Raw genomic sequence first — 25,060 nt, 5'->3', positions numbered from 1 at the left:
TGATAGCTCTAGAGGTTTCACAGAGTAAGGGTGTTTAGAAAAACGATAAAAATCGGCATTTTATGCCATAATTGACCACTTAGTGTACAAAAAAATTCACTCAAAAAATTACATTTTAATCGAAAGATTATTCTTAGATTCATTTGACTGTTTCCAATTTAGATGACCGTTCAAAACAGGTGGAGGGAGGACAATACAAAAAGGCAGTTGGAACTCCGTAAAGGGTGACCGCGGCCGCCAAATAGAGGTAAAGATTACAGCTACGAATGGGCAACAATTTCGGGACTTTAACGACTGACGCTAAATATAGGGTGACCACTTAATAAAGGGTGACCGCTCAAAGCGGTGCCGCTAAATACAGGCTCGACTGTACGATTAGAAGCAAAGGATCAGGGGGAAAATCAACAACCCCACGACGCTCATACACTCCTCCCCGATCTCACCTGTCCGCCAAAGTCCCAAGTGCTGAATTTGATGCTGGGTCTATTGTCTGCTCGACCGAATGCAAAATCTCTTTTGTTTGGATAAATCCAATCGCACACATCCACACCGACAGTCGAGATGTTCATCTCTGCTTTCTTGGTTCGACCTGATCAGGGAGGGTAACAAGTTAATATCTAATGAAGAGGTTCACAAGTTAACAATGGCATGAGGTGTCGATACTGAAAGAAACAAGTTAAAAGGTTATTTCTTGCAAGAACGACTGACCGAGCCTCACTGCGACAAACAAAACGCTCATTCCCTCACCAGTTATAGATCCGGTCCTCTTTTTCTTGTACTTCCTCTCTGTCCACCCCACAGGGGGAGAATTTTGGTAGCTTCCCGTCCCCTCCTGCCTAAGTTGGCTCAGGAGTGTGGTCTTTCCGATGTTTGCAACTCCAACAAACATCAGTTTCATACTTGGGTGCGGCTCGGATCTGCAGCATACAAACAAATGCAAAAAAGTAAACTAAAAACATTTCTCTTTGATGGCAATTTTCAATCGAGGTGATCCGGGATTGCATCAGTTTGCTTCACTTTGCCATGTGATTGGTCCAGAAAAATCGCGCTTTCTACTGAACCAATCAAAATGCAAGATTAAAAACTAGACATAAAGTGGTCACTGGCGTTTTCGCGCGCTTTTAGCTACTTGCCTGCTTTTACTTTAAGTTCTTACTGGCTGATAACGATGTCAACCTTCGTTTTAACTGGCCGTTGACCCAATTAAAAACTGCTCCAGTGCACCAATATCAAGCTCATTAACAATGCGTACCTTTCTAAAACTGATCTCAAATATCCTACAATGTCTTTCGTCTTCTTTCTCTCCAGCACACTCGGCTCAATATCCTGTAGCTGCAAACCTTGGAACTGTAGATCCCATAGCTCTGAAAGCAATCCGACCTCGGGAGGTAGACGAGTGATTCTTGTGTTACTCACATGCAGGGAGCCAAGCTTCGATAAGACTCCTACATCCTTTGGTAGACTCCATAGTTCATTGTTGCTGAGCGTTAGAGACTGTAAGATAGGGAAAAGTACACTTGGACCTTTAGAATTCGCTGGTGTGGGGTCTGAGACGGATGCTACCGAGGCGGGGCGAGTCCGAGGAAGCGTAAAATAAATTTCTTCAAGTTTGTTGTTGTTTAGGTCGAGACGCTTCAGATTTGGTAGAGCTCTATGTTTTGCATGCCGACAGAGTCTTACTCTGCCCGCATGGAGTCCATTCTCCGCACTGATCCTTCGGCGCACGCTCGGTTTTTGGCCTTCAACAACGCTGTAACACCGACTTTCCGCCGCATTTCCATGAAAGAAATTTTCCGTTATGGGGTGAAACCGCGTCAAGTTATTGTGCGATAAATCCAGTGTTCCGAGAGATGTTGGAAACAGAGCCAGTGATGGAACATCGGAAATGTTGTTATTTGATAAAATCAGTGTCACGAGATTCGTTGCCAGACACGAAAGACCTGGACGAATCTTTACGATTTGGTTTGACGACAAATCAAGTTTTTGAAGAGAGGCTCCTTTAGAAGGATCAATGTCTTCTTCTTCCGAGTCAGAGTCCTCGATTTCATCTCCAGGCCTTGTTCCCCATAGCTGACCGTGGTGGAACATTTTCAAATGGGGGTCCTTTACGCCGTCAACTTCAGCACTTTGCTTTGGTGAGCTTGATTCTAATGATGGACTCGCATGGCTGTCAAAACAAGATAAACAGAGCGATTAACAAACAACCCTCAGCGATGTATCATACTAACAAAAACATGACATCATGGTGATGAACTAATCGTAGAAAGGTATTGGCGCTCTATCACAAATACTGCAATCTTATTGGCTAAGCTACTCATTATCTAATCCGCAATAGTCCTTAGTGAGTGGACTTACAGCGTCCTGTCGTAAACAAAATAAGGTACGAACATGAGCCTTTCTTACTATTAAGTTTTGAAAGACTACTAGGTTCAAACTGAAATAATTGGATTATTGGCTCATGATTTCTGGGCGCGACAGTTGATTCGAGCTTCACACATCAACTATCACAACAAAGAAATGTTGAAATTGTTAGGTAAGTTTACGAAAGTTATAATGGGTTAAGTGATGAATCAGAAGATTTGAACCCTTTCCTCAGTGTCAAAAGACAATGTTACCTACAAGTGCAAACCAACTTTGGAGAAATTTTCGATTGAATTTCGAAAGTAAACTCGAAAAAGTATCGGTTTTACTTAACTTAGCCATGTGATTGGTCCAGAAATCTCGCCTGATCTTATCACCCAATCAGCTACAACAAAAAAACTCGCACCATCTTATCATCCAATCAGATGCAAATGGGAACCGATTGCGACGAGTGTGCGTTTTCCCGCCCTTCAGGCAGTTTACTTATTTTTACTTTAGTAGTCAATGGTTAATCGTGACATTTTCGGCGTTTGATTAGCCTTTGATTTTTGTTTCCTGCGACAATAGGTCGGAATGCGCTCTCAGCGGGTTTTAGAAAGTCCTTGAGGCTTAGCAGTCTCACCTGAGGTCTCCTGGTAGATTGTCTTTGCTTAAAGACAACACTTTAGCACGAGGTAGACTTGATGTTTTAGCAGTTCCAGTTCCAGTTCCTGCTCTGGCGCGTCTAGGCTTCATTACCGGCAAATTCCTCAAGAAATTTCCTTTCAGATCTAATGATTTTAACGCTGGGGAAGTCCACATTTCAAACGGGAGTGTTTGAATATCGTTGTACGAAACGTTCAAATACTTCAAGACTGGCAATTCAAAAAGACACGTCGGCAAGTGTGTTAAAGAATTGTGATGTAACTCAATGTCTTCAAGGTGTGGACAGTTCCAACCAGATTCCACATAGCTGAAGTCCTGCTCACTTTCTTCACTGAAAACAAGATTCTCCGAAATATTCTCGCACGAGCTGTAAGCTTTCTTCCCAACCTTTAAAGTACTAACTTTCATCTTTTTCTCTTTCTTTCCTCCAAGCCACAGACACGGTAAACAGGTGATGGCATTATCCGATACGTTGAGGGTCTTTAATGCGGCCATTTGAAATAACACAATGGGAAGCTTTAAAAGTCTATTGCTCGAAATGTCCACTCGAGTGACAGTTTTTAGGGACGGGTGTAGTCCCGCGAAATCTCCATCAAATGGATTGATCCTACTGGCGGCCGCTAATATCCACTGCTGTTCCAGTTTTGTCAGTTTCATGTCATTCCAAAGTAAAGAAATAGGTGCCGCTGACATACGCCATAACTCCTCAGGGCTGTTGCTTGTTCTGGATGGGTACAGCTTATGCTCTTGGTCAACTTGTGCTCCTTTAGATACGAAAAGAAAGAAACAACTGTGACAAAAAGTACTTCATTTAAGGGAGAATCCGTAACGAACGTAGAAAATTCGGCAGTTCTTGAGCCAAGTGTCCCACCCCGCTGAAGCTTATCCCGGTTTCTAGAGCATGAGGCGACAAGCAGTGCCGCGGATCCCTCTTGATGGCATGCTAGTTTATTGCTGGTAACTAACCCCCCCCCCCCCTCCCGGCAGATTTCCCTGAAAGTTTGCTACTTGTCATTTATATTCCTAAGAAGAAATGTAACCTAGTGCAAGTCTTCCAACCTTCATGGATGCGATAACATCACAACGGGCGTTTTAAGACCCTCCTCTATGACATACCTTGTTGTAGTAGAATCGCTATGACTTCAGTGCTATCAGCCACAATTGCTGAATTCAAGTTTTTGTGGTCAGCATCCTCTGCTCCGTTGTTTAACAATAACTTTACCATTTCCAAGTCTCCTTGAGAACAGGCAATCTCAAGAGGAGAGCATCTACCAGTAGCAGGATTAACACCCGAGGTAGCATGAGCAGCGCTGTCACTCTCTCCCTGGAAACTCTCTGCGTTGGACTGACATAGGTTAACATCAGCACCATGTGTTATAAGCAGTTGGACAACATCTCTATATCCGACAGTGACCGCACCTTGCAGCGCCGTCTGCCCCATGATGTCTGTAGCATTCACAGACACTGTCAAGTTGGCCTCGCATGGCCCAGCGCTGCAACGGTACAAAAATAATCGTTAGCATATTAAAACAATTCAATCCTTACCTCGAGCGTTAGAACTCTTTCTGCCATACGGAGAATGTGTCTTTCTCAAGCAGGGAAAAGCTCTAGCACAAAGATCCTCTTAGGATCTAGGCTTCTTTCTTTAAAAAGGTGGCTGACATGATGGCTTAAAACCAATACATCAACAACAACATTACATCGCAATTTGTAACATTTGCCGGGCGTCGCTGGAGAGCTTTTCAACATGAGTTTCTTAGATCTAAATCCAAAATACTCAGAACGAGGTCGATATGAACTCGAGGCAAACACAAGCAAATGGACTGAAGCGCGGGAAAACATTAGTAACCGAGTCGAGGATTGGTTTTAGTAGAGCATCTGATTGGTTATAAAGATGGCGTAAGTTTGCCAAAGCAACCACAGACAAAGGTAAAGAAAAACAAAAACAGTCTCTCATTACGATTATTTTGGTTTTGATTTTCTCTACTCATCTGAAAAATGCCCTAATTATCAATGATCAACTATCTATGGTGAATATCATATCAATCTTTAGTATAATTTCAGAGCTAAGCAAAGAGTTTCCAGCAATCTGATAGGCCGAGCGGTTCCTTATACGACGCTATATTAACCGCTCCACGCGGTTTATATTTAACAATTATTCTCCGAAGGCGAGGTGAACATCGTCGAATAATCCCCGAGACGAAGTCGAGGTGATTATTCGACAATATTCACCGAACCTGAGGCGAATAGCTGTTCTAGTATAATTTCAAAGCTGAACAACAGAGAAATTTCTAAAATCATAACATTTTAGTAATATTTATTAACATTTTATTTTAACATTTTATATAAACCGCGTGGAGCGGTTTATATAGCGTCATATAAGGAACCGCTCGACCAATCAGATTGCTGGAAACTCTTTGCTCAGCTCTGAAATTATACTAAAAAATGTTAAAATAAATTGTTAATAAATGTTTCTAAAATGTTATGATTTTAGAATTTTCTCTGTTGTTCAGCTCTGAAATTATACTAGAACAATTATTCGCCTCAAGTTCGGTGAATATTGTCGAATAATCACCTCGACTTCGTCTCGGGGATTATTCGACGATATTCACCGAACCTGAGGCGAATAATTGTAAAATACAATATACCAATATTTGACATCAGTCTTTTAGTAACTCAGAAAAGATCAAACTAACACCAGCTTTAACGATTAAAGAACACTTTTCAACTTCGTGTCGTTAGATTAAAAAAAAATTACAACGATTAGTCAGAAGAAAGTAAAATACTATTACATTAAAAAACCCACGAGAACTCAAAGGAAAAACAACTAAAGCGCGGGAAATGCGTATGACCAAGTCGTGGTTGGTTCTAGCTTTCAATCTGATTGGTGGAAAGGAAGGCGCGAGTTTTCTGAACCAATCACAGGGTAAACGGAAATTGCGTGACATGATATTCACGCATTTACGTTTAGGTTAAAAGTGAAATAGGAGACGCGATGACTGAAGTGATAGGTTTTCAGCCTGGGTTTTTAGGAGAGAGTGTAGTAAGTTTGTGGTGAATGTTGACGGTAAACAATAAAACAAAGATTTCACGATTGAGAGTAGAGTGTACCCACAAGTTCGGTATAAAGGCAAAGTAGAGAGAAAATAATGCAATCCCGAATTACTTTCGATATCAATCGAAAATTGCTCTAACTGTTAAGAAAAAGCCATTTACCCACCACTTGTGGCTGCAATCTAAAAGTTGTTCGAGAACCTTCACAAAGCCTCCTTGGGCCGCGAGATGAAGGGCAGTCATGTGCGTTGACGTGCGAACACCCATGTCAATTTTATTGCAAGGTGCCAACTCTTCACCATCCCTAGACACACACACAAAAAAAGGGATTGTGTGAAACTTTTAGCTTAATAGTACTAAGGCTTAAGCTGGTTTCTGTGGCATGAAGCATCTCAGAATACTGCGACTTCAACCGGACAGAATGCGAGTCTATTGCAGCTTATCTCTTCCCCCTTAAACTTAAACAATTATACCTCGCAATTTTTTAAAAATCATTCAAACCATTACAAACCAAACCCTAACATCAGCACGCAATTTATCCATACTCTTCTCTATACATTTCTGACACGGAAAACTTGTTTAACAATCAAGAGCTTCTTTACTTGTTGATCATTTCCTTTATTCTCCTGACATTAATGTGTGATTTGGGTTGATATAGTTAGGAGAAATTAGCTGCTGGTCACTCTTAAGTGTCAAAGGGTGAAGAACACAACACAACTAATACCTCCCAATGATCACCCAAGTCCTTGTGAGTGTTTATGTCCCAATTCATGCACCATAAGCATACTATACTGGATATTCATCAATATATACTAAGAATAACAATGGCCCCAGAATGCTACCCTGCGGCACTCCCATAGTGACTTTAGCTGGGGGGGGTGGGGGTGGGGAGACAATGCATTCACACACATTGTTTTTTGAACTCGACCAGTGAGATATGAGTGGAACCATTCTAAGATTTTTCCTGCTACTCCTAGTGACTTGAGTTTGTTGATAAGTAGCAGATGATTGACAGTGTCAAATGCCTTGCGAAGGTCCAGGAACACTGTTCCCGTCACGAATTCCTTGTCCATACTTTCAAGGACTTGATCTGTAAAGTCGATTAGGGCAGTGGAAGTTGAACGCTTTAGTCGGAAACCAAACTGTGATTGTGATAATAGTCTGTTCACTTCCAAAAAGGAACTTAACTGAAAATGTGCTGTGATCTCTCTATGATCTTGCTTATAGTTGGTAAGATTGATATTGGTCGATAGTTATCCTTTACTGATTTATTGATCAAACCAGTTAGTATTGGGGCAATGATGTCAGAAGTATCCATCCTGGACATTAACCCTTTTAGGCCCGGTTCAGACGCCGAACTTTTCTTGAGCCGAACTCAATTTGAATTTGGACCAGCTCAAATTAACAGAAGTACGCCTGTTGATTCAGACGCCGTTCTTTTTTGGCCGTTTCAAATACAGTTCCAGTAAAAACCAGCCAAACTGCTTGCAAAATACATTATAATAATTTATACATTAGGATCGGCACATAAAAAGTACGGCGTCTGAATCAAAGCCGTTCCAAAGGCTTTCCAAAGGCGAAATTCTCGGGCAAGCCAAGTGGGAAGAACGGGTGAGCCGTTCCAGATTGATTCAGACGCCGATCTTTTCATGTACTTAATTCAAGGAATTAGGTTCGGCTCATGAAAAGATCGACGTCTGAACCGGGCTTTACTCCCAAGAGTGATTAACACATAACTTCCCCCTGTAATAACCATACACCATCCCGCAAACAGGTAATGAGAATACTCAAACTTATCTGGTAAAAGTTTTTGTCTTGATCTAACACCAAACTCTCGTAACTTAAATGCAGCCGCTAGAGGGGAGAATACACGATCATATCTTGAGAGTTAAGTGGCTAATACATACCTTGGAACTTGCAGGATGCTCTTGATGATCTCTTCACTGCCTTCACCTGCAGCCACATGAAGAGCTGTTGATCCATCCATCTTGCTGGGGATATTGATTGCGTGCGGAAACTTCTGCACCATTAGTCTCACCAACTCATCATTTCCACTTAGGGTGGCAGCATACAGTGGGGCAATCCCTGTTATTGTGTTTGGTGAACCATCTGCACCGCTATTCAGAAGGTGCTTCACAACTTCGAGATGACCACCTTGGCAAGCCCTGATTTTAATTATTACACATGTCTTCAGGGGCTCAAAAAAATGAAAAACATACATACATTCATACATACATACGTTAGTTGACCACTCCCACAAGGGGCTTTTCAGGGCCAATCTTCATCCCATCCCAGGGTAGGACATCCACCACACAGTAATCTCGTGCGTGGGAAATTAACGTCTCCTACTCCGAACCCTGCAGGAGATGGGACCTACGGTTTATTCGTCCTTATCCAAGAAGACTAGAATATCCATCCATTTCTTGATATTATAGAAAGGTAGCACATTCTCCTCAATTATTTTAAGACCCTGAGTGTTGGTCCGGCCAGGGCTTGAACCCTCGACCTCCCACACAACAGTCCGGCGCTCTACCAATTGAGCTAACCATGAGGTGGTTAAAAAAAATTGCAAGTTGAAAAATTTAAAAAAAAATTGGTTCTCTATTAGCTCTCAAGGCACTTACTTTAAATTCAGAAAAGTATATATCAAAGGCAGGGCTTATTTGGGATGGGGGCAGGGGTATTAAATTGAAGAGGACCCATATCTATTTGTATACTGGACACACATCATGGGTAAGCCCTTTTTCAAGAGCTTCAACTGTATTTGAAAGACCACGATAAAAACCCAAAATTTCTTAATACTTGTACAGAAGTGTGCTTCCTCCTTGGTATAACTTGTTGATTGTTGTTGTACTTGCTTCGCCTAAAAGCTCTTTTGCCCGAGGCAAATCACCAGTGGCACAACAGCGATAGAGTTCTGGTGAAAAAAGTAACAAACAAACAGTTGACAGCAAATAAAAGTTAATAATTGTTTAAGTTGTCCTTTGACAGCAAGGTCAAGACTTAATCATTCATTTGTTTATTTCATTTGATTGTTCCATCACATGTCACCAATAACTTAAAATAATGAATAATAAGCAAGGCTGTACTCTAAATAAGAAACATTGAAGGGAGGCAAGTGCTCTGAAACTGTGAAATCCAGGATGCCCAGCATGTGCTTTTTAAGAAAAAACTAAGATTCTTGAGTTGCCCAAGAGCAAAAGTAAGGTGCCAGGGACCACTGGGTGATGCTAGACCACAGCCCTGATAAGGAAGAAAAATATATGGCGAAGAAAACTAATAAAAACCATCATTTCCTTGTCTCACTACAAAAAAAAACAAAACAAAACAAAAATAAACAAATCAACTGGCAACATATTTATTAGGTAACAAGTAACAGGTAACAGGTAAAAGGCTGACATGAACATTTGTAATCACACCAACAGAGAAGTCTGCAGTGAATTAGACCATTGCTTGGGTCATATGTGACACGATATTAGCTTTTAGATCCTGAAAACTGATTGGTTTATTTAGTTGTGAATGGTTATTTTTTGTAAGATATATTCATATAATTCATGTAAGAAATATTCATATTTATAACACTGAAGAGAATTAGAGTAAAATAAACTTCACACACCTTGGGATATCTCCTCCTCTCTCGCAGCTTTTCTGATGGCTAAAATTAAAAACAAAAAAGTTATTAGATACAATGAAATATATGAAGTTCATATAATTTGAACTGCGGTATTAGATACGTATGATGCACGATCCTCGCAGTAGATAGCGCTATTTAAGCAATAGCGAAAATCAGACCTGAAAAAAATCAGGCCTGTACGGGATTCGAACCACTGACCTCTGCGATACTAGTGCAGCGCTCTACCAATTGAGCTAACAAGCCAACTGGGAGCAGGCCATTAAGTTGATTCATAATAAACCCGTGAAAGTGATAAATCAGATACAATGAAATATATGAAGTTCATATATTTTGAACTGTGGTATTAGATACGTATGGTGCACAAATTTTTTTCAGGTCTGATTTTCGCTATTGCTTAAATAGCGCTATCCACTGCGAGGATCATGCATCATACGTAAAAAAGTTATTATAGTTTAAAATCGAATGGACAGCTGCATTCAACCCTTAAAAAGATTAAGATTACACAAAATGTATGGCAAGCAGTACGGAGAAATGATATTGATATTTTGAAACTAGTAAATCCTTTAAAATTTTGATGATTTGAGTAACTCAAAGGCAAAATTGTGAAGGGGAGAACCTGACTCAGAGGACTTGTTTTGATGATAAGATATACCTTCCATAGTCCTTAGGTAGTTGCCACATTCAAATTCCCCCATTTCAAATGCTATCTGCATCGCTGTTTTTCCATCTTTGTTCTTGATATCAACTCTTGCCCCTGCGTCAATGAGAACTTTCAGACAACGAAGATGGCCATTACGAGCAGCATGGTGAAGAGCAGTCTGTCAATCAAATATTCAAGTTAATTGAGAAGGGTGAATGATGAATTTCAAAGCAAGTAGGAATATCACCACCACTCCCTATCCTCTCCCTCCCCCCCTCCAAAGGGATGGCACTCCCTGGCAGGTCCTTAGATGGAGAGATGCTCTGTAAGAGTGATTACAGTGGAAGTGTCTTCACCAAGAACACAACACTGAAACTCAGCCAGGGCTACAACCCAGACCATCTCAACACTAACTAGTCAGCCACCAAGTCTCCCATAAGGGTACTTATTAACTAAAGGCAAGTTAGTCCATTAGTCTAATCTGTTGGTCTAGTCCATGGACTTGATGGAAGGATAAAAAAAGGTAAAGTCTGTTTACAAGCCAAGTGGCCCATCAGATCAGTGCTTAACTTTGGTTTCCATACCATGAAGCTACTGGGAGTATTTCTGCTCCCCACTGGATGGGGCGCCCATTCACTGCAGGAGTTACCCTTAGAACTAAATTCACCGGTACCCATTTAAACACCTTGGTGAAGAGAGGCACTGTGAGAGTAAAATGTCTTGCCTAAGAACACAACTCAATGTCCCTGACCATGGCTCAAACCTGGACCACCCAATCTGGAGTTGAGTGCACTAACCACGAGGCCAAGCACCTAACTACAATAGAAACACAATCTCCTCAAAACATCAAGGATCTCAGAAATTGTCCAAGTCTTGCATTTCAGTGTTTATCATTTGAGAACCATGACCTGTTTGTCCCTGGGTCTTTGATAAGGAATAAGGATCTCAGAGGGTTACTCTCAAAATTTTCCCTTTGCCATTATTCTGAAAGTACACCACCTGCCACATCGAATAACTTTAGAAGAAATAATTACAAATTTGTTTATACAAGGTGTTCCAAACCACTTACAGAACAGTTGTCCTCTGGAGCAGACTGTATGTCTACATCTCCTGTAAAATAAAATATTGATAAAATTAACCGTTTTTATCATTTATGACTAAGTATGCATGACATATTCTTATTTTCCATCTCGGCTCATATTTCACACTTTTCTTTCCTTCTCTCCCTGTTTGGATATTGTTATTTCCTTCTCTCCCCATTTGGATATTTAGACACCTAAAAACAAATTTCTCTATATATTCTCCATGCTGATAATGAATACTCACAATTGACTGCAATAATTTTAGTTGTTTGATCTCAAATATTTACACATTCTCACTTGCTTTTGACAACTTACCTTTCCTTTCCAGTAATTCAACCAGACAGCCGACACTGTCATGAAGTGCTGCAGTATGAAGAGGTGTTAGCCCCCTTGGATCAAGACTGTTAGCTTCGCCATGGACCTTAGCATCCAGAAGAGACTTGAGTAAGTCACGCTGATCATAGATTGCTGCCTGGTGTAACAGCTCCCCTTTAAACACAAATACTGGAGCAGCCATTACAAGGAACAATTCTCACCTGGCAAAAAATATTAAAAACAATTTATATACACTTACCCAAATTAGGATGAAAAGGATCACCTTTTTACCCCTTGCCAAACAAACACTTCACCATGTTTCTCCTTATTGTAAGGTGCTTAACAAAATATGTGTCCAGAATTGTAAACTGCCCTTCATGAACTGATCTAGATCAGCATTAAAAAAAACAACTGCTTTATAGGCAAAAGGCAAGAGTCATAAAACATTCTACAGATTGACAATAAATAAAAGTAACAGTGAAAGAGCAAAATGTCAGTTACCCCAAATTCAATTAGAAAAGTGAAGGGACAGTCCACAGAACCACATTGCCCCCTTTTGACATTACAACTTACCAAGGTTATTGCTTTTATTTTTCGAAAGAGCAAAAAAATATTGCCTGATCAATTAAAGTGCCTATGAAGTAAAAATTTTTTTTGCCCTGTTTGTTTGCTGATGTCTTGATGAACACAGCTAAGTGATTTTGACCAACCAAAAGAACTTTCTTGTATTATTTTTTGAACCTCAAAGTTTGGATTTTGCAATCTGAAATGGGTTCATTTTGCGCACGGTCAAATCTCATCTTACAAAGGAAGTGACGTAGTTGGTGGTTCTGAAGACGACAAACAAAAGCTTGAACAAAGCGCCAGAACCACCAACTATGTCATCAGAGCCAAACTCGTTCCCAGTTTCCGGAGACACCAATAATGTCCAATTTAGGGACTTTGAGCCACCAAAAAGCCGATTTAAATTTCTTTTCTTGAAATTTCTTTTGTCATTCCTTAATAAGGACATAATAAGCTACAAAATTATGCAAAAAATTTTTACTTCACAGGCACTTTAAATGATTTAGACTGCTGATAAACTTCAGGTATCAGCAAGCTTGTATTCATGCTGCAAGAAGGATCTACAAATAGAGTATCTATCATTGGAAAGAGATGTACAACATGCATGTGTCTTCAGAGTCATGCGTTTTCACCACCTAAATAAAAGGTTTGTATGCCCTTTTAAAATAAACATTGTCCTACTAAAGAGGGGTCACAGGCATCCCAGGACCTTTTAACTACACCCTTACTTATGATAACGAAGACTAATATTTTAAGCCCAAAAGTACATCTAGAAAATATGGTAACAAAAAAACTAAAATTAAGTATCAAGGAAATTAATTCCATTAACTCACATTGTTGACCTGGCACTATATCAACCTACAATGGTCTAGCTCACTGCAGAGTTTCTGTGGTTCAGTGGTAGAACGTCATAACGTGGAATCCAAAGGTCTGAGGTTCGATTCCTCACTGAACCCAAATTTTTTTCCTAGTCCCATAATATCATGACAAGACATCTGTCCTCATTTATTTCTTCATTCAGATTAAAATTCACAATCTTTCTTGTTCTGTTAACTTGCTGGAGGCTCCACAAATAGTTTCCATAGCTCAATGGTAGAGCATTGGAGCATAGAATCCAAAGGTCCTCATGGGGACTCAGAGTATTTTCTTTGTCTCAAGCTCATGACAAGACAAAGAAAAACATCTTTCTTCAAGGAAACTAATTTTTTCCAAGCCCAATTAAGCTGTGACTTTTATTTTCTACTGAAAGTGACCATGCTTTGTGCAAATCAGCTTCCATTATTAATAATAAATGGTTTTCTATTTTATGTCTAATTTGGATTGTATGCAGTTAATTAGGACTTGTCCAAGCCAAATAGCGATATTTCTTGAAAATACGACATTACAAAATAATCTTTGACACATTTCTTACATGGAAATGAAATCAAGTTGTTTAATTTCAGATATTTTCAACAAAGTGCCTGAGCTAAGATTTGAATCAATTTTTAAAGGAAGTTCCAACAGAACAGAATATTTATTTTGTAATTTATTTCCCGCTGTCAATTAAATATTTATCAAAAGATGGCGTGATAATTCTCAAAGACGTCCATGCATCAAGACAAAACGAAAAAGTTTACATTGTTGGATTCCTATTGCTAAAAAATGTTACGCATGCCATCCCTTACTCTTTGACCTTCTCAAAATACGTTTTTGGGGTTCGTGTATTGACCGTGAAAGCCTGAAACATGATTAATTGTATTTCCATCAAGCTTCCATGAACACATTTTCGATTGACATTTCGTTTTGGCTGCGAATATGATTTTGGAGGAAACAACTCACCGGTGAGTCGAGCTGTCGACTTAAGCATTACAATAATTCAAACAAACTACCCTGATTACAGGAGCAAACATTATACAATATATTGGTCTCAAAGAACATCACAAAAGGAAATCTGTTAATCCCTCATCATTCACAACAATTCCTACAGCTTAATTCTAGAAATACGACAGCCATTTCTTCATTTGATTTAGTTAGCTGGGAAAGTTAAGTATTTAAAAATATTAATAAATTTCGCCTACTAAATTGGTTGGGAAGGGATTTTTCTTTATGTGATCAACTGATCTTCCCCTTTGATCGGAAATTCCTCCCTGATCAATGCATTTGAAGCGCTCGAGTGTGATGTTTGTATTCAACTTCATGACGAAAGGTGTAATATCCAACGAAACCACGCCGAAAAAAATACTTGGTCTTTTTTCGAGTGTTGTCACTTCAGGTACTACAAATTCTGATGATTTTCAAAGGGCCCTGCTTTCTAAGGTTAATATCATCAAAGAGAGGAAAACATTCTTCTCAACCCACCTTTTAATTCTCAACTTGATTCAGTGATATCCAAATGAGGCTGAACTTTATGTAGTAACTCATTCGTTCGCCGGGAAGTAACCTCTGCCATGTTGTGCTCATTTGTACGCCTACAATTCTTCTTCTGGCGTTCAAAAATTAATTTAAAATATAATCACGGTACCGATACCACTTTTTTTGGCTTACAAGCAGCATTTTAAGGAGAAAACCGTCTAGCAGAAAGAGCTTCGCCAATAATTGAAGTCCACTTACACCGCACCAAACTGAGGGGAGATTGGAAATGAGAAATCAATATGCGTGGGAAGGGTGGGTTGGTCCACGACGATGCTAGATTAAAAGCCTTGAGAAGCAAATCGAATAGAAAAGATGGGAAAATTAGAACGAATTCTTTTCCAAATATGATTTTTTTAAGTGAGATCTCTTGGAAAAAGTAAAACATATGAGAAAGAACGACACAAAGCAACCGAGTTCGTGGCCACTACTCACGCATCCCTTGTTGAATTCAATACTTGTCGGACACGAGAAGGAAGGGATTGAAGAAATTTTAGATCTCAATTTTTCGCTTTTTTCTTCTTCCGACCTCTTACCTTTATTTGGGGTGCAATCTGCTACAAATAGTCTTCGAGACGCAGGAGGTAAAACCAACGCGAGCAATTTTGAGTTTGTTATGAAAACTTCCGGCGTGTCAGCGGATAATTTCAATCGGTTTTCTCGGACTTGTCGTGAACATTCAAATCCACAATATAAAAAGAATGGAGGACGAGCTCTCTCGGTGGATCAAAGAAACTGTTTTTGCTTCTTACATGGAGGAATGTCAAATTCTTAACGAACTGGACTTTTCGTCCGGACATGAGTACGATTTTAAACAAGATTTTTCCACAAGCGATCCTTCGTCCTCGAGGAAGAGAAAGTTTGCTACAGATGTTGACCACGTTTCGGCGGGAAAGCAAGCGAGGAATAGTTGAAACTGCAAAGATGGTGTCAAGGTATTGACAACGATTAAAAGTCGAAAGGTAGCCTTTGCATTTTAGAGAGGATTTCGTCTGAAACTTTGGACCAAGGTTGTATTTAGAGATTCCGGATATTAACCGAGCACTTCAATAACTTCGAAATTTGTCCGAAAACTTGGCAGTTTCTAAAAGGTTTTCTCGTTATAGAAATCAGCATTTTTACTCTGAAGACTGCTATTTGGCGTTAGCGCTTCTTACTGTAAGTTTCAACTTCAAAGTTACAAAGGAGCCTTGTAACAAAGGGAGATGGCGTGGCCCGTCATATTGCCAAGGCAACGAGGACTTTACGTGCAGTAGCTCATGCAAACTTGCAGTGTTGTGATAATTATAAACCTGCATGTCAACATTTCAAGCAAGGTGGTTAATTATTAAATCAAGATCACTGAATTTAGTTGCATTTTTTTTCATGTTGGGAAACTGTTTTTTGGGTATTTAGTCTTTTTATCAAAATTACTTTTGACTCCTGTTAGCCACCAGCACATTCCATTGTAGTTCAAGTCATAATTCTGTCACGCTCAAGTCAAAGGTTGATTGCTGTTAGAGGTCCAAAATTTAGGATATTTTCATAAGACACAGGAATGATGTTCAACAGACATTCGTCATAACTTACAATCAGGTAATCTGATTGGCTCCTTGATTTTTTTTATTTGCTGATATTTACAATGGGGAATGACAGCACCCCTGATTAACTTCAAACCTACTACAATATTAGTTCTGGGTATTATCGTCATGTAAGTTTCATATTTTTGTTGTTTATCTCATGTTTACCCACACTTACAAGTCAGCTGGAAGTTGGCTACTTGGCTGTACCCAGCAAAACCCGACTCGGCAGATGGCACGCACACATCTTAAATAATTGGTGATTGCCATGCACTGGTAGGATGTGTGTTGTTGCTTCTTTAGGTGTCAACAGATCTAATTCAACTCTCAATTGTTTTTTTTTACATGCCAAAGTAAGTCATGATTTGATAAGTTCACAGATCACTAGTTTAATTGCATAATTGCATAGGTAAGCATCCACCAGTTCATATCTCAGTCAGCGATGTAATTTATGCACAAATTAATGCCTTTCTTATCATGAAAACCAAGTGATATATTAAAGATATTCAACTTCATTGAGGAGCTAATGTAGACACTTGCTGCCATATACTTTTAAGGTGGACAGGGAAAACCACCAGTTTCACTGTCATCAAGGTCTAACATTTCACTTTGAATCTCATTCATCATTATCTATGGTTTAACAGATCAGCTTATTAGAGGCAAATTAAATTAAATATCTCATTTCACCTCTGACCACAAAGGTTTCAAAGGTGTAAGTTACACATATATTTCTCTACAAGATAGATTTGAGTTGACTGTAGATTGAAGTCCTTGCCAGTTTACTGAGAAGGTAATACAGCAAACCCTGCACTTCAGACTAATCGTCAAGCAGACAAAAACTCAAATCCTGTAAGTATCTGTTATTTATTGAAACACAGAGTTGTTTTCAGTGGACACCTATTAAAGCACTCTGAAGTTACACCCTTTCTTAACAAGATTCAAGATTTATTTTTAAATAGATTACAGTTTAAGGTAATGTTGCATTCAAGCAATCTCTTTCATCAAATAACATTTATCTCATCAACTCTGTGCAGTAGCAATTATCTGCCACGTGCAATTTACTGAATACTAAGAAGAAACTTTATACCATGGTCCATGAATGTTCACTTGACACAGGTTTTGTTGTCTATGGTATTATATCGAAATGCAAGGCAATAAAATGCGAACTTAAACAAGAAATTGTTATGTATTTGGCAGGAAGTACCCAAGGATATGGAGGTGCAATCCTGAATTAGTTTTTGTCTACATATTCAAACTTAAACACCACAGTATCAAGGGAGTTTGATAAAAATCACATCTACCTTAAAGGTAACTAATAACCAATGAATTAAATCATGTAACACCACCACAGGCAGCCCAAGCTCAATTTAGGAACCACACAAGGAACACAATTTGCATGTCAATTTAGAAGGATTTTTAGAGAAAACCGGGATTTAAAAAAATCGCTTAAATCAAGTTAAATCGGTAAAATAATGACACTAGGGGCAAACAACACACGTATGGAATAAGGTTAGCCATTTTTATTTAATATTATGGTGACACAAAACTGAAGTACATTGACCACAGGTGACCCAAGGAACCACACAAGGAACACAATTTGCATATCAATTTATAAGGATTTGTATGGGATTTTCTACCAGATATTCATGGAGATAGTTAAAAGTGAAAATATTAAATAAAAATGGCTTGCCTTATTCCATGCGTGTGTTGTTTGGTGCTGGTGTCATTATTTTACTGATTTAACTTGATTTAAGCGATTTTTTTTAATTGTGGTTTTCTCTTATGCTGCCTGTGACGTGATTGACCTCAAAAATAAATGCACTACAACTTTGTCATAACCTTCTGTGCGTGGAGCTGACCCAAACACCTTTTAAAAATACTCTGAAAAGAAAGGAATGTTTGACCCTTGCCTAATTTCCATGTCCACTGTAATGCTTTTAGTAATGAATTAAATTGCTGTGCCTCTTTCCAAGTTCTGTTTGATTTCAGCAGTGAATGGATCATAGAACCTTGCCAGTTTCTTGTTGAATTTCATGTTGCGTTCATTAATGTAATCTATGTCTTCTTCATCAAGGTGAGCTCTTCTTCGGCTGTACTTCTCTCGTTTGTCAATCCTGTAATTCAAAAAATTCACAAAAACCTGATCAAAAGAGGATTGCAGTTTTAAAGATGAAGCAGGTTCCAAGAAGGAAAAAGATGTATATCATTGAAAAGCATGTTAAATTAGCTCAAACTGCCATACATGCACCTGACTGAACCCAGTTTCTCTAACATAAAGCAAGTCATTCTAAGTGCTACTGGTATTACCCCTAAACAGAATGCTAGTTATTAGGCTCTCAATCATTGATACTGTTGAAAAGACTTTGATTTAAAAAACTCTGTGGAAGGTGTTCAAGAACTTGTAACAAAGACAATTACACATCTAATAAGTTTTGTTATTGTTGCATAACATATGGAACCTGGCAATACTCTGTCAAATAATCTTGTCTACAATAAGTAGTCATTGTATGGTGTTATAGTTCAGTAGCAGAATGTTTTAGAGAACCATTCCAAAGGATCTCAAGATTAGTTAATGTTTGGAGCCGTTCCAAAGGATTTCAATATTAATTTGAACATATCAACAAAGTTGAAATGGTAAATTGGCCACCGTTACGATTATAAAAGCTGACATTTCGAGCGTTAGCCCTTCGTCGGAGCGAAAAGGGGAATTGTGGGTTGTGTGTGCTTTTAATGACAGAGAAAGGAGCTACGTGACTGCTGGGAACATGGCAACGAGAAAAACACGAATAAATAAGTGGAATGAAAAATGTTCATTGATACCTGTGGGATTTAGACTGCCGGTTTGAAAGATTAGCTTTCAATATTAGTTTAGTTTATTTTTTGGTTTTTCATCCAGCCAGATACCCATCTATAATCATGAGTGAGGAGAGTAATTGGAGAGGCATGGTGAGAGTGGGGGAGAGACACCAGGGGGGTAAAGTGATTTGCCCAAGAACACAATTTAATAACCCCACTGGGGCAGATATGTCCAGAAATGCATGCAGTAACAAAAAATGGCAAACATTCATATAAATCCTCAAATCTACCAGGCTGATTTTGCTTTGGCAAATTTGACTAATAGCCATCAAAATCATTCATTCTGCCAGGCTTATTTCATTTTGGTGAATTTGACCCAAATGCTCCAAAATCGTCAAATATATGAACTTTCACTCAGTTTGACCAAATTTCCTCAAATCTGCCATTTTGGTTACTGCATGGATATCTGGACATAAGTGTGGAGCATGCATCAACATTACTCTCCAAAAATACAATTCGATGACAGTGGTATGAGAGTAAAATAATCTAATTATTATTTAATAGACTAAGAATAAGTTAGTGTCAAGTGATTATCTGAGTATTTTTTTCCTCTACAGCTGTATGTAGTTTTTAGTTTTATAACATTAGTAGCAGAAGTATCCTCGTCCTGAGGTTATATTATGTAAAGGAACACAACTTCACTGCATACTGTCAATAATATCATGGTCTATAGGTAATAGGGAGGGACTATAGTGTTATTGTAAGTTAAAATATATATTTCCAAAAAAGAGACTTCAGTGTTATTTAAGAAAAATGACAGTGTTGTAATATATTTATTTATAGTAACTTCCATTTAGTGACAAAGAATAATGATAAAAAGAATACATTAAAAAAAAGGTACTAAATGAGGGACTAACGTACGGACTCGAAGTCCCAGTGAGGTCAGCCCCCATAAGTATATACCATACTAAAACATATGTGAACAAAAACAATAATCAACAACCGTTCTTTCTATTAATTGAGCGACAATGTGGGCAGACTGTTTTCCATGTTTGAATTCTAGATGTGTCAAAGTTAGCAATAAATTTGTTTAAGAAATAGTTAAATAGACGGTCTTTAAAAGGTAGAAAGAGCTATAGTTTCACAAATATCTAACATTAAAAAGTGATATACATGAAACATTAAAAAGTGACATAAAAAGACCCTGTTAATGTTATCATATAAATGTCAGAAATGTGAGTACACTGTATTGGTACCACAAGTTATCTTATATAACACATGTAGCCCTGAACACATTTTTTTTGGAAAAATAGTAGACAAAAATCCTGTCATCACAAAACATTCCTCTCCTTCGTGCAAATAGAAATGCCATATTGACCACCATTTTGTGTGAGGTCATGATGGTAATAAGTTGACCTGTCAAAGTTCTTCTCTTGCTACTATTGAACATGCCGTGACAGAGCAAGATAACCATATCTTGCCTGCTCTGGTAGCCAATCAGAACATAGCAATCACATTATTTTACTTGCTTACAAAGATAGCCACACAATTAGTATAACTGTTTCTGGTAATTTTGTATGAAACTAGCTTTTCAAGATATATCTCCATCAAAATTGTACACTGTACTTACTGTTTTTCTAGATCAGCAACCATTCTGTCTACTGCAGCCTTTGGAACTTCTCCTTGCCCTCCATAGCTGACATCATCTACAGTGGGAAACATAGCTTCCCCTCTAAAAAAGAATGGTAATTTAATTTAGTGAAAATGGTAAAACTGAAGGATCAGTGTTTAAGATACCATGACTGTAGTTATACTTTGAAGGAGAATATTAGTTAAGTTCAATATGTAATAGAGGGATTTGTGGCAAAAATAGGAGAAATATTTTTATCAGTCGTTTGAACAATTGAACAAGACCAATTGATTTGTTGTATGCACCTTTCATTTCGAAAGAGAGCTATCTGTCTGAAGCTTTCTACACTGGCATGTTCTTTTTTTTTTAACAAGAACTACAAGAGGAGAAGATAAAAACACCAAAGGGTTGTTAACCTATTGACGTCCAGTGCGCCCGTAAGCGCCCATGTGGACCCACACCCTTTCTACACATTGTGATGTCCTCACTTTTAACCCTGGAGCCCGACTTTGAGCATGTACTTGAACAGGTTGAAAATATCTTACAAACGATACCAGAATGAGCGCATCTGAGTGAAGGAGATTGGAGAAATAGCCAAAAAACCATGTAACTTTGACCTGAAAATCTGCACAAAAATCTTGTTTCATTGCCCATCTACCTTTCTGAGCATGTGGTTTGAAAATAATGAGTAGTTTCCTAAAAAATCTCTACACCAAAATGAAGCCTACTAAATTTCCAGCAAGTGAGGAGAAACGTCAGGCAAGGAAAGGGGAAACAAAGGGCAGGAGAAAGAGAGAAAAGTAAAAGTCGTAAGTGGGGCATTACTTTTCAACCCAAAATGCAAATCTCGAAATTTTGCTTTCTGCTTGTGCCCGAGATTTTCAGGCCGCCATTTTGCATTTGGATCAAAAGGCCGTCGAGTGTACAAGCTGTCACTGGGTTTGTGGTAAGTTTGAGCTTTTAAAACCACAACAGTGACCCGAAATCTGCTTGACTAGCTTCAAAACACAGTTTTTCACAAAAGCTGCGCCTATTAATGGGTTAAAGCCTACTCATCAAATTCATCATGTTGATCTGTCCTGAAAATGAAAAACAAATCTATAGCTTTTATAACAACCATGCAAGCCTACAATGCCAGTTAACCACTTACTTCTGCTCAATCTCCTTCTTGTAATCTTCATGTGAAGGTTTCATCTGCTTGGTGAGGCGTTGATACTGTCTGTATTGAGCTGCAGCAAAGTCTGTCAAAGAAGAAATGAAAGAATAACCTTCGATAAAGTTCTCAGACTTTTCTGCCAAAAATTTCACTTCATGTACTAGAACTAGTTCTCCAGGCTGATATACACCTGTACAAACATAGTGACCAGTGCTTTCAATAAGACCTGGCACCTGCCGGAGCTCTGGCAGCGTGTATTCTGTTGTGGGTCGCTGGGTATATTTCACTGCGCTCAAGTCACGGTCACTACACTCAAGTCACACTCGTGTCGCTCTCTGGCAGGTGCTGTACCGAGGTAGCCACCTATTTTAAATCTTATTGAAAGCACTGAGTGAAAGTCAGTGATTCATAGCAGAGACAAACTTTTGAGTAGAATCCTCTCTGGAAGAAAAACAGAGTATAAACACCCTTAAAAATGCTGAGCTGTTTGTTCATAATTTACAAATGCATAGTGTACCTGAAAAACCTTGATCAGGGTTCTTCTTTTTTCTCTTTCTCTCAAACTTTTCAGCATCCTCAGCAGATATCTCAAGCAACTTTACTCTGTCATAATCTTCTCCCCTACATTCAGCTTCCTAAAACAATCAGAGGATTACCCATACCATTCTATGATATAAAACCATACACATATATTGTCCATCAAATGCCCTTCTTGAGTATCTCTCTTAGAAATATTGCAAATTATGCATTAGCCTGATGAAATAAACAGCAAAAACCATCAAAAGCAGTTGAGACATTCTATTAAAGAAGACTTCAACTAAAAAGAATTTTTTTTCTTCTTCTTTACATTGTATTCATCTGTTGTTATGCACAAAAATTACCAAGTCTTAGCAACAAATTAACAACATTGTTTGGAAGAGAAGGGGTAACATCAAATGACTGAGAAATGCAAATCACTGACAGTAATTTAGCTTCCTTAATTCTACTGTTACATAATTTTGTGGCAAGATAGGACAAGCTATTTATCGAATAGGAGAAATCGTGTAAAGTTAGGAAGCAATATCAGCTCCAACAGATTAGTCAGTTGAGGCTGTCCTCAAGGATCCGCATTGGGTCCTCTGTTGTGGAATATAATTATTCCAAAATGATCTATCTTATCATGTTAGAAATATATCAATGTATGCGGACGACCATCAGTTTTACCATACAGGTCATGACTTACCCATTACTACATCCAAACTTAGAGACAGTATGGAAAAAGCAACCAACTGGTATGAATCTAATCTATTAGTGGATAACCTTAAAAAATACCAAACCTTAATTATTGGTAGCAACAATAACTTTGAAAATAACATCAAAGAATGCGCTATCTTAGTAAACAAAGAGAAAATCAACATGACCGCTACTCTCCAACTTCTCGGAGTCACGATTGACTCAAATTTGAACTTCAATAATTATATAAAAACTATCTGTAACAAAGCCAGTCAAAGGATTGGTGTGCTTATGAGACTCTGCAACTTGATTCCAACAAATGCAAAATTACAACTTTTTAAGGCAGCCATTCTACTATATCCAACCTACTGCCATCTCACATGGCATTTTTGTAAATCTAGTGATAGTCACAGATTGGAGAGAGTTCAAGAAAGAGGCCTAAGGGCTGTATTCAAAGATTATAAACACTCCACCTATGAATGTTTGCTGCAAAAAGCTAACTTACCTTCGCTAGTAAATAGATGCTTACAGGATATATGCATTTTAATGTACAAAGTTAAACACAACCTTAGCCCCTTGAATATTTGTAATATATTTCAGAAACACAACGCTTCCTATAATTTAAGACAGGCCGACTTTTCTATTCCTACATACAACACAATAACTTATGGCAAACATTCACTGCGCTATTTAGGACCTAAATTATGGAGTAAACTGACAACTTATGACAGATCAGCCACAACATTAGCTAGTTTCAAAAACGGCACTCGTAAGCGTGACCTCAGCTCCCTATTAGATGATGGCTGCAAGGGCTGTGCTCTATGTACTTCTTAATTCATTTCATATTTTTTCATTCATGATATGACTTAATTTTATTCTTAAGTAGGTAATATTCTTTGTAAATAATTTTTATCCATTTTATTTGTGTCCCCACATTAGTATGGGATATCTCCCAAACTTGAGGGTTTTTTTTTTTTTTTGACATGTTAATAAAATTTCTATCAATCTATCTATCTATCTATCTACATGGCATTCACAAAGCCACGAGCAGGACTACATTTAACCATCGCAGCCTTCAAAAATATATTTTCTACAGCTTGAGCCAGTGTTTTATGACATCTTCATTTCCTAGTGGTTACCTGCCTTAAAAGATTATCCATGGTAATCAGCAATAAAATTTTCCGGCATGATGACAGTGAAATTTATCTCAAAAAAAATATCTTCACATATACCTTTTTAGCCTCCTCTTCTTTGTTTTCCCACTCTACTCTTCGCTGCACAGCTTCCCAGTTTTTAGGTAGCTTCTTTCTCCTATCCTCTTCCGCCACTTCTTGGTGATTTAATTTACGCGCTTCATTCTGGTAACATTTAAAATGAAGAGTTGCCTATATGAATTTACAAAATCGCTTCTCCTCACTAAACTCAGCATCATTCTTTGAGAGTTTATAAAGTCTAGACAAGTCTAAAAGTTCTAATTGTCTGAAACGGGCAGAAAAATCATAATTTCCAATTTGTGTTTGGGCATAAATCCGATCCATTTTTATGTCATCTGTACAGCTTTTCCACATTTTGTAGTAACAACAGATATAAACAAAGGCTTTACCCTTCTTAGATGAAGCTCTCTTAATCTCTTCATTCTTTCCGCTCGTTTATCGGCGGCTGATGTAGCAGAGGAAGATGATGAACGACCAGCTTCTATTTCATTGTTTTTATCAAAGACAGAACCGTTGCTTGCGCTAGTTTCGCCTTCCATCGCAGTTGATTTAGAACCCTCAATCTGCTGGAAAAGCACAATATTCCCCTTTAAATATGTTTAAGTAAAGGATCAGTAAATCCCAAATAAAATTAAATGCTATTTCTATGGTCGATCGACTTACTTCAACCACAACTTGTGACGCCATATTCCTCCTTACGATCCCTCCTTGCCCTGTCCCTTGCCCTTACTTCTGAGTAAAGTTGAGCCTACAGTAAATCCAATCAGCGGAAAACTTATTTGAAAAAACTTACTCGTGTAAATTGAAACG

At 38.4% G+C, this 25,060-nt stretch overlaps 2 protein-coding genes across 3 annotated transcripts in view; both read right to left on the bottom strand.

The window, feature by feature from the left end:
• LOC111334371 (leucine-rich repeat serine/threonine-protein kinase 1) overlaps positions 1-14,898 on the bottom strand; it is a 36,622-nt gene extending 21,724 nt beyond the window's left edge. Inside the window, exons 1-13 of the mRNA XM_022940087.2 lie at positions 14,633-14,898; positions 11,732-11,952; positions 11,404-11,444; positions 10,347-10,512; positions 9,677-9,715; positions 8,863-8,977; positions 7,968-8,225; positions 6,227-6,364; positions 4,123-4,499; positions 2,984-3,770; positions 1,253-2,167; positions 748-917; positions 444-589 (exon numbers count right to left, since the gene is read on the bottom strand). Coding sequence (XP_022795822.2) covers positions 444-589; positions 748-917; positions 1,253-2,167; positions 2,984-3,770; positions 4,123-4,499; positions 6,227-6,364; positions 7,968-8,225; positions 8,863-8,977; positions 9,677-9,715; positions 10,347-10,512; positions 11,404-11,444; positions 11,732-11,933 — 3,354 coding nt within the window. The 5' untranslated portion in view covers positions 11,934-11,952; positions 14,633-14,898. The remainder of the gene's footprint in view (positions 1-443; positions 590-747; positions 918-1,252; positions 2,168-2,983; positions 3,771-4,122; positions 4,500-6,226; positions 6,365-7,967; positions 8,226-8,862; positions 8,978-9,676; positions 9,716-10,346; positions 10,513-11,403; positions 11,445-11,731; positions 11,953-14,632) is intronic.
• A 1,339-nt stretch (positions 14,899-16,237) lies between these two features.
• On the bottom strand, positions 16,238-25,001 carry LOC111334409 (pre-mRNA-splicing factor syf2). 2 transcript variants are annotated; one of them, XM_022940130.2, is made up of 7 exons: positions 24,914-25,001; positions 24,640-24,816; positions 24,269-24,394; positions 22,342-22,459; positions 21,819-21,909; positions 20,669-20,770; positions 16,238-18,356 (listed from the first exon to the last, which is right to left on the bottom strand). In XM_022940130.2, the coding sequence occupies exons 1-7, from the start codon at positions 24,935-24,937 to the stop codon at positions 18,191-18,193; spliced, it is 804 nt and encodes a 267-aa protein (XP_022795865.2). In that variant the 5' UTR covers positions 24,938-25,001; the 3' UTR covers positions 16,238-18,190. The 2 variants fall into 2 exon arrangements, with proteins under 2 accessions (XP_022795865.2, XP_022795873.2); XM_022940138.2 differs by having other exon boundaries at positions 24,640-24,813; positions 24,914-24,997.
• Between the last annotated feature and the right edge of the window lie 59 nt (positions 25,002-25,060).

Source organism: Stylophora pistillata, chromosome 8 (assembly GCF_964205215.1).
Source record: "Stylophora pistillata chromosome 8, jaStyPist1.2, whole genome shotgun sequence".
Lineage (NCBI taxonomy): Eukaryota > Metazoa > Cnidaria > Anthozoa > Scleractinia > Pocilloporidae > Stylophora > Stylophora pistillata.
The sequence above is the reverse complement of the archived record's forward strand: the minus strand, read 5'-3'. Positions and strand labels throughout refer to the sequence as shown.

Coding starts and splice junctions, on each gene's coding strand:
- LOC111334409 (XM_022940130.2), bottom strand. CDS start 24,937: ATGGCGTCACAAGTTGTGGTTGAA. Junction 24,395..24,639: donor GAGAGCTTCATCTAAGAAGG/GTAAAGCCTTTG, acceptor AAATGTTACCAG/AATGAAGCGCGTAAATTAAA. Junction 18,357..20,668: donor GTTGCTGATCTAGAAAAACA/GTAAGTACAGTG, acceptor TTTGAATTACAG/GATTGACAAACGAGAGAAGT.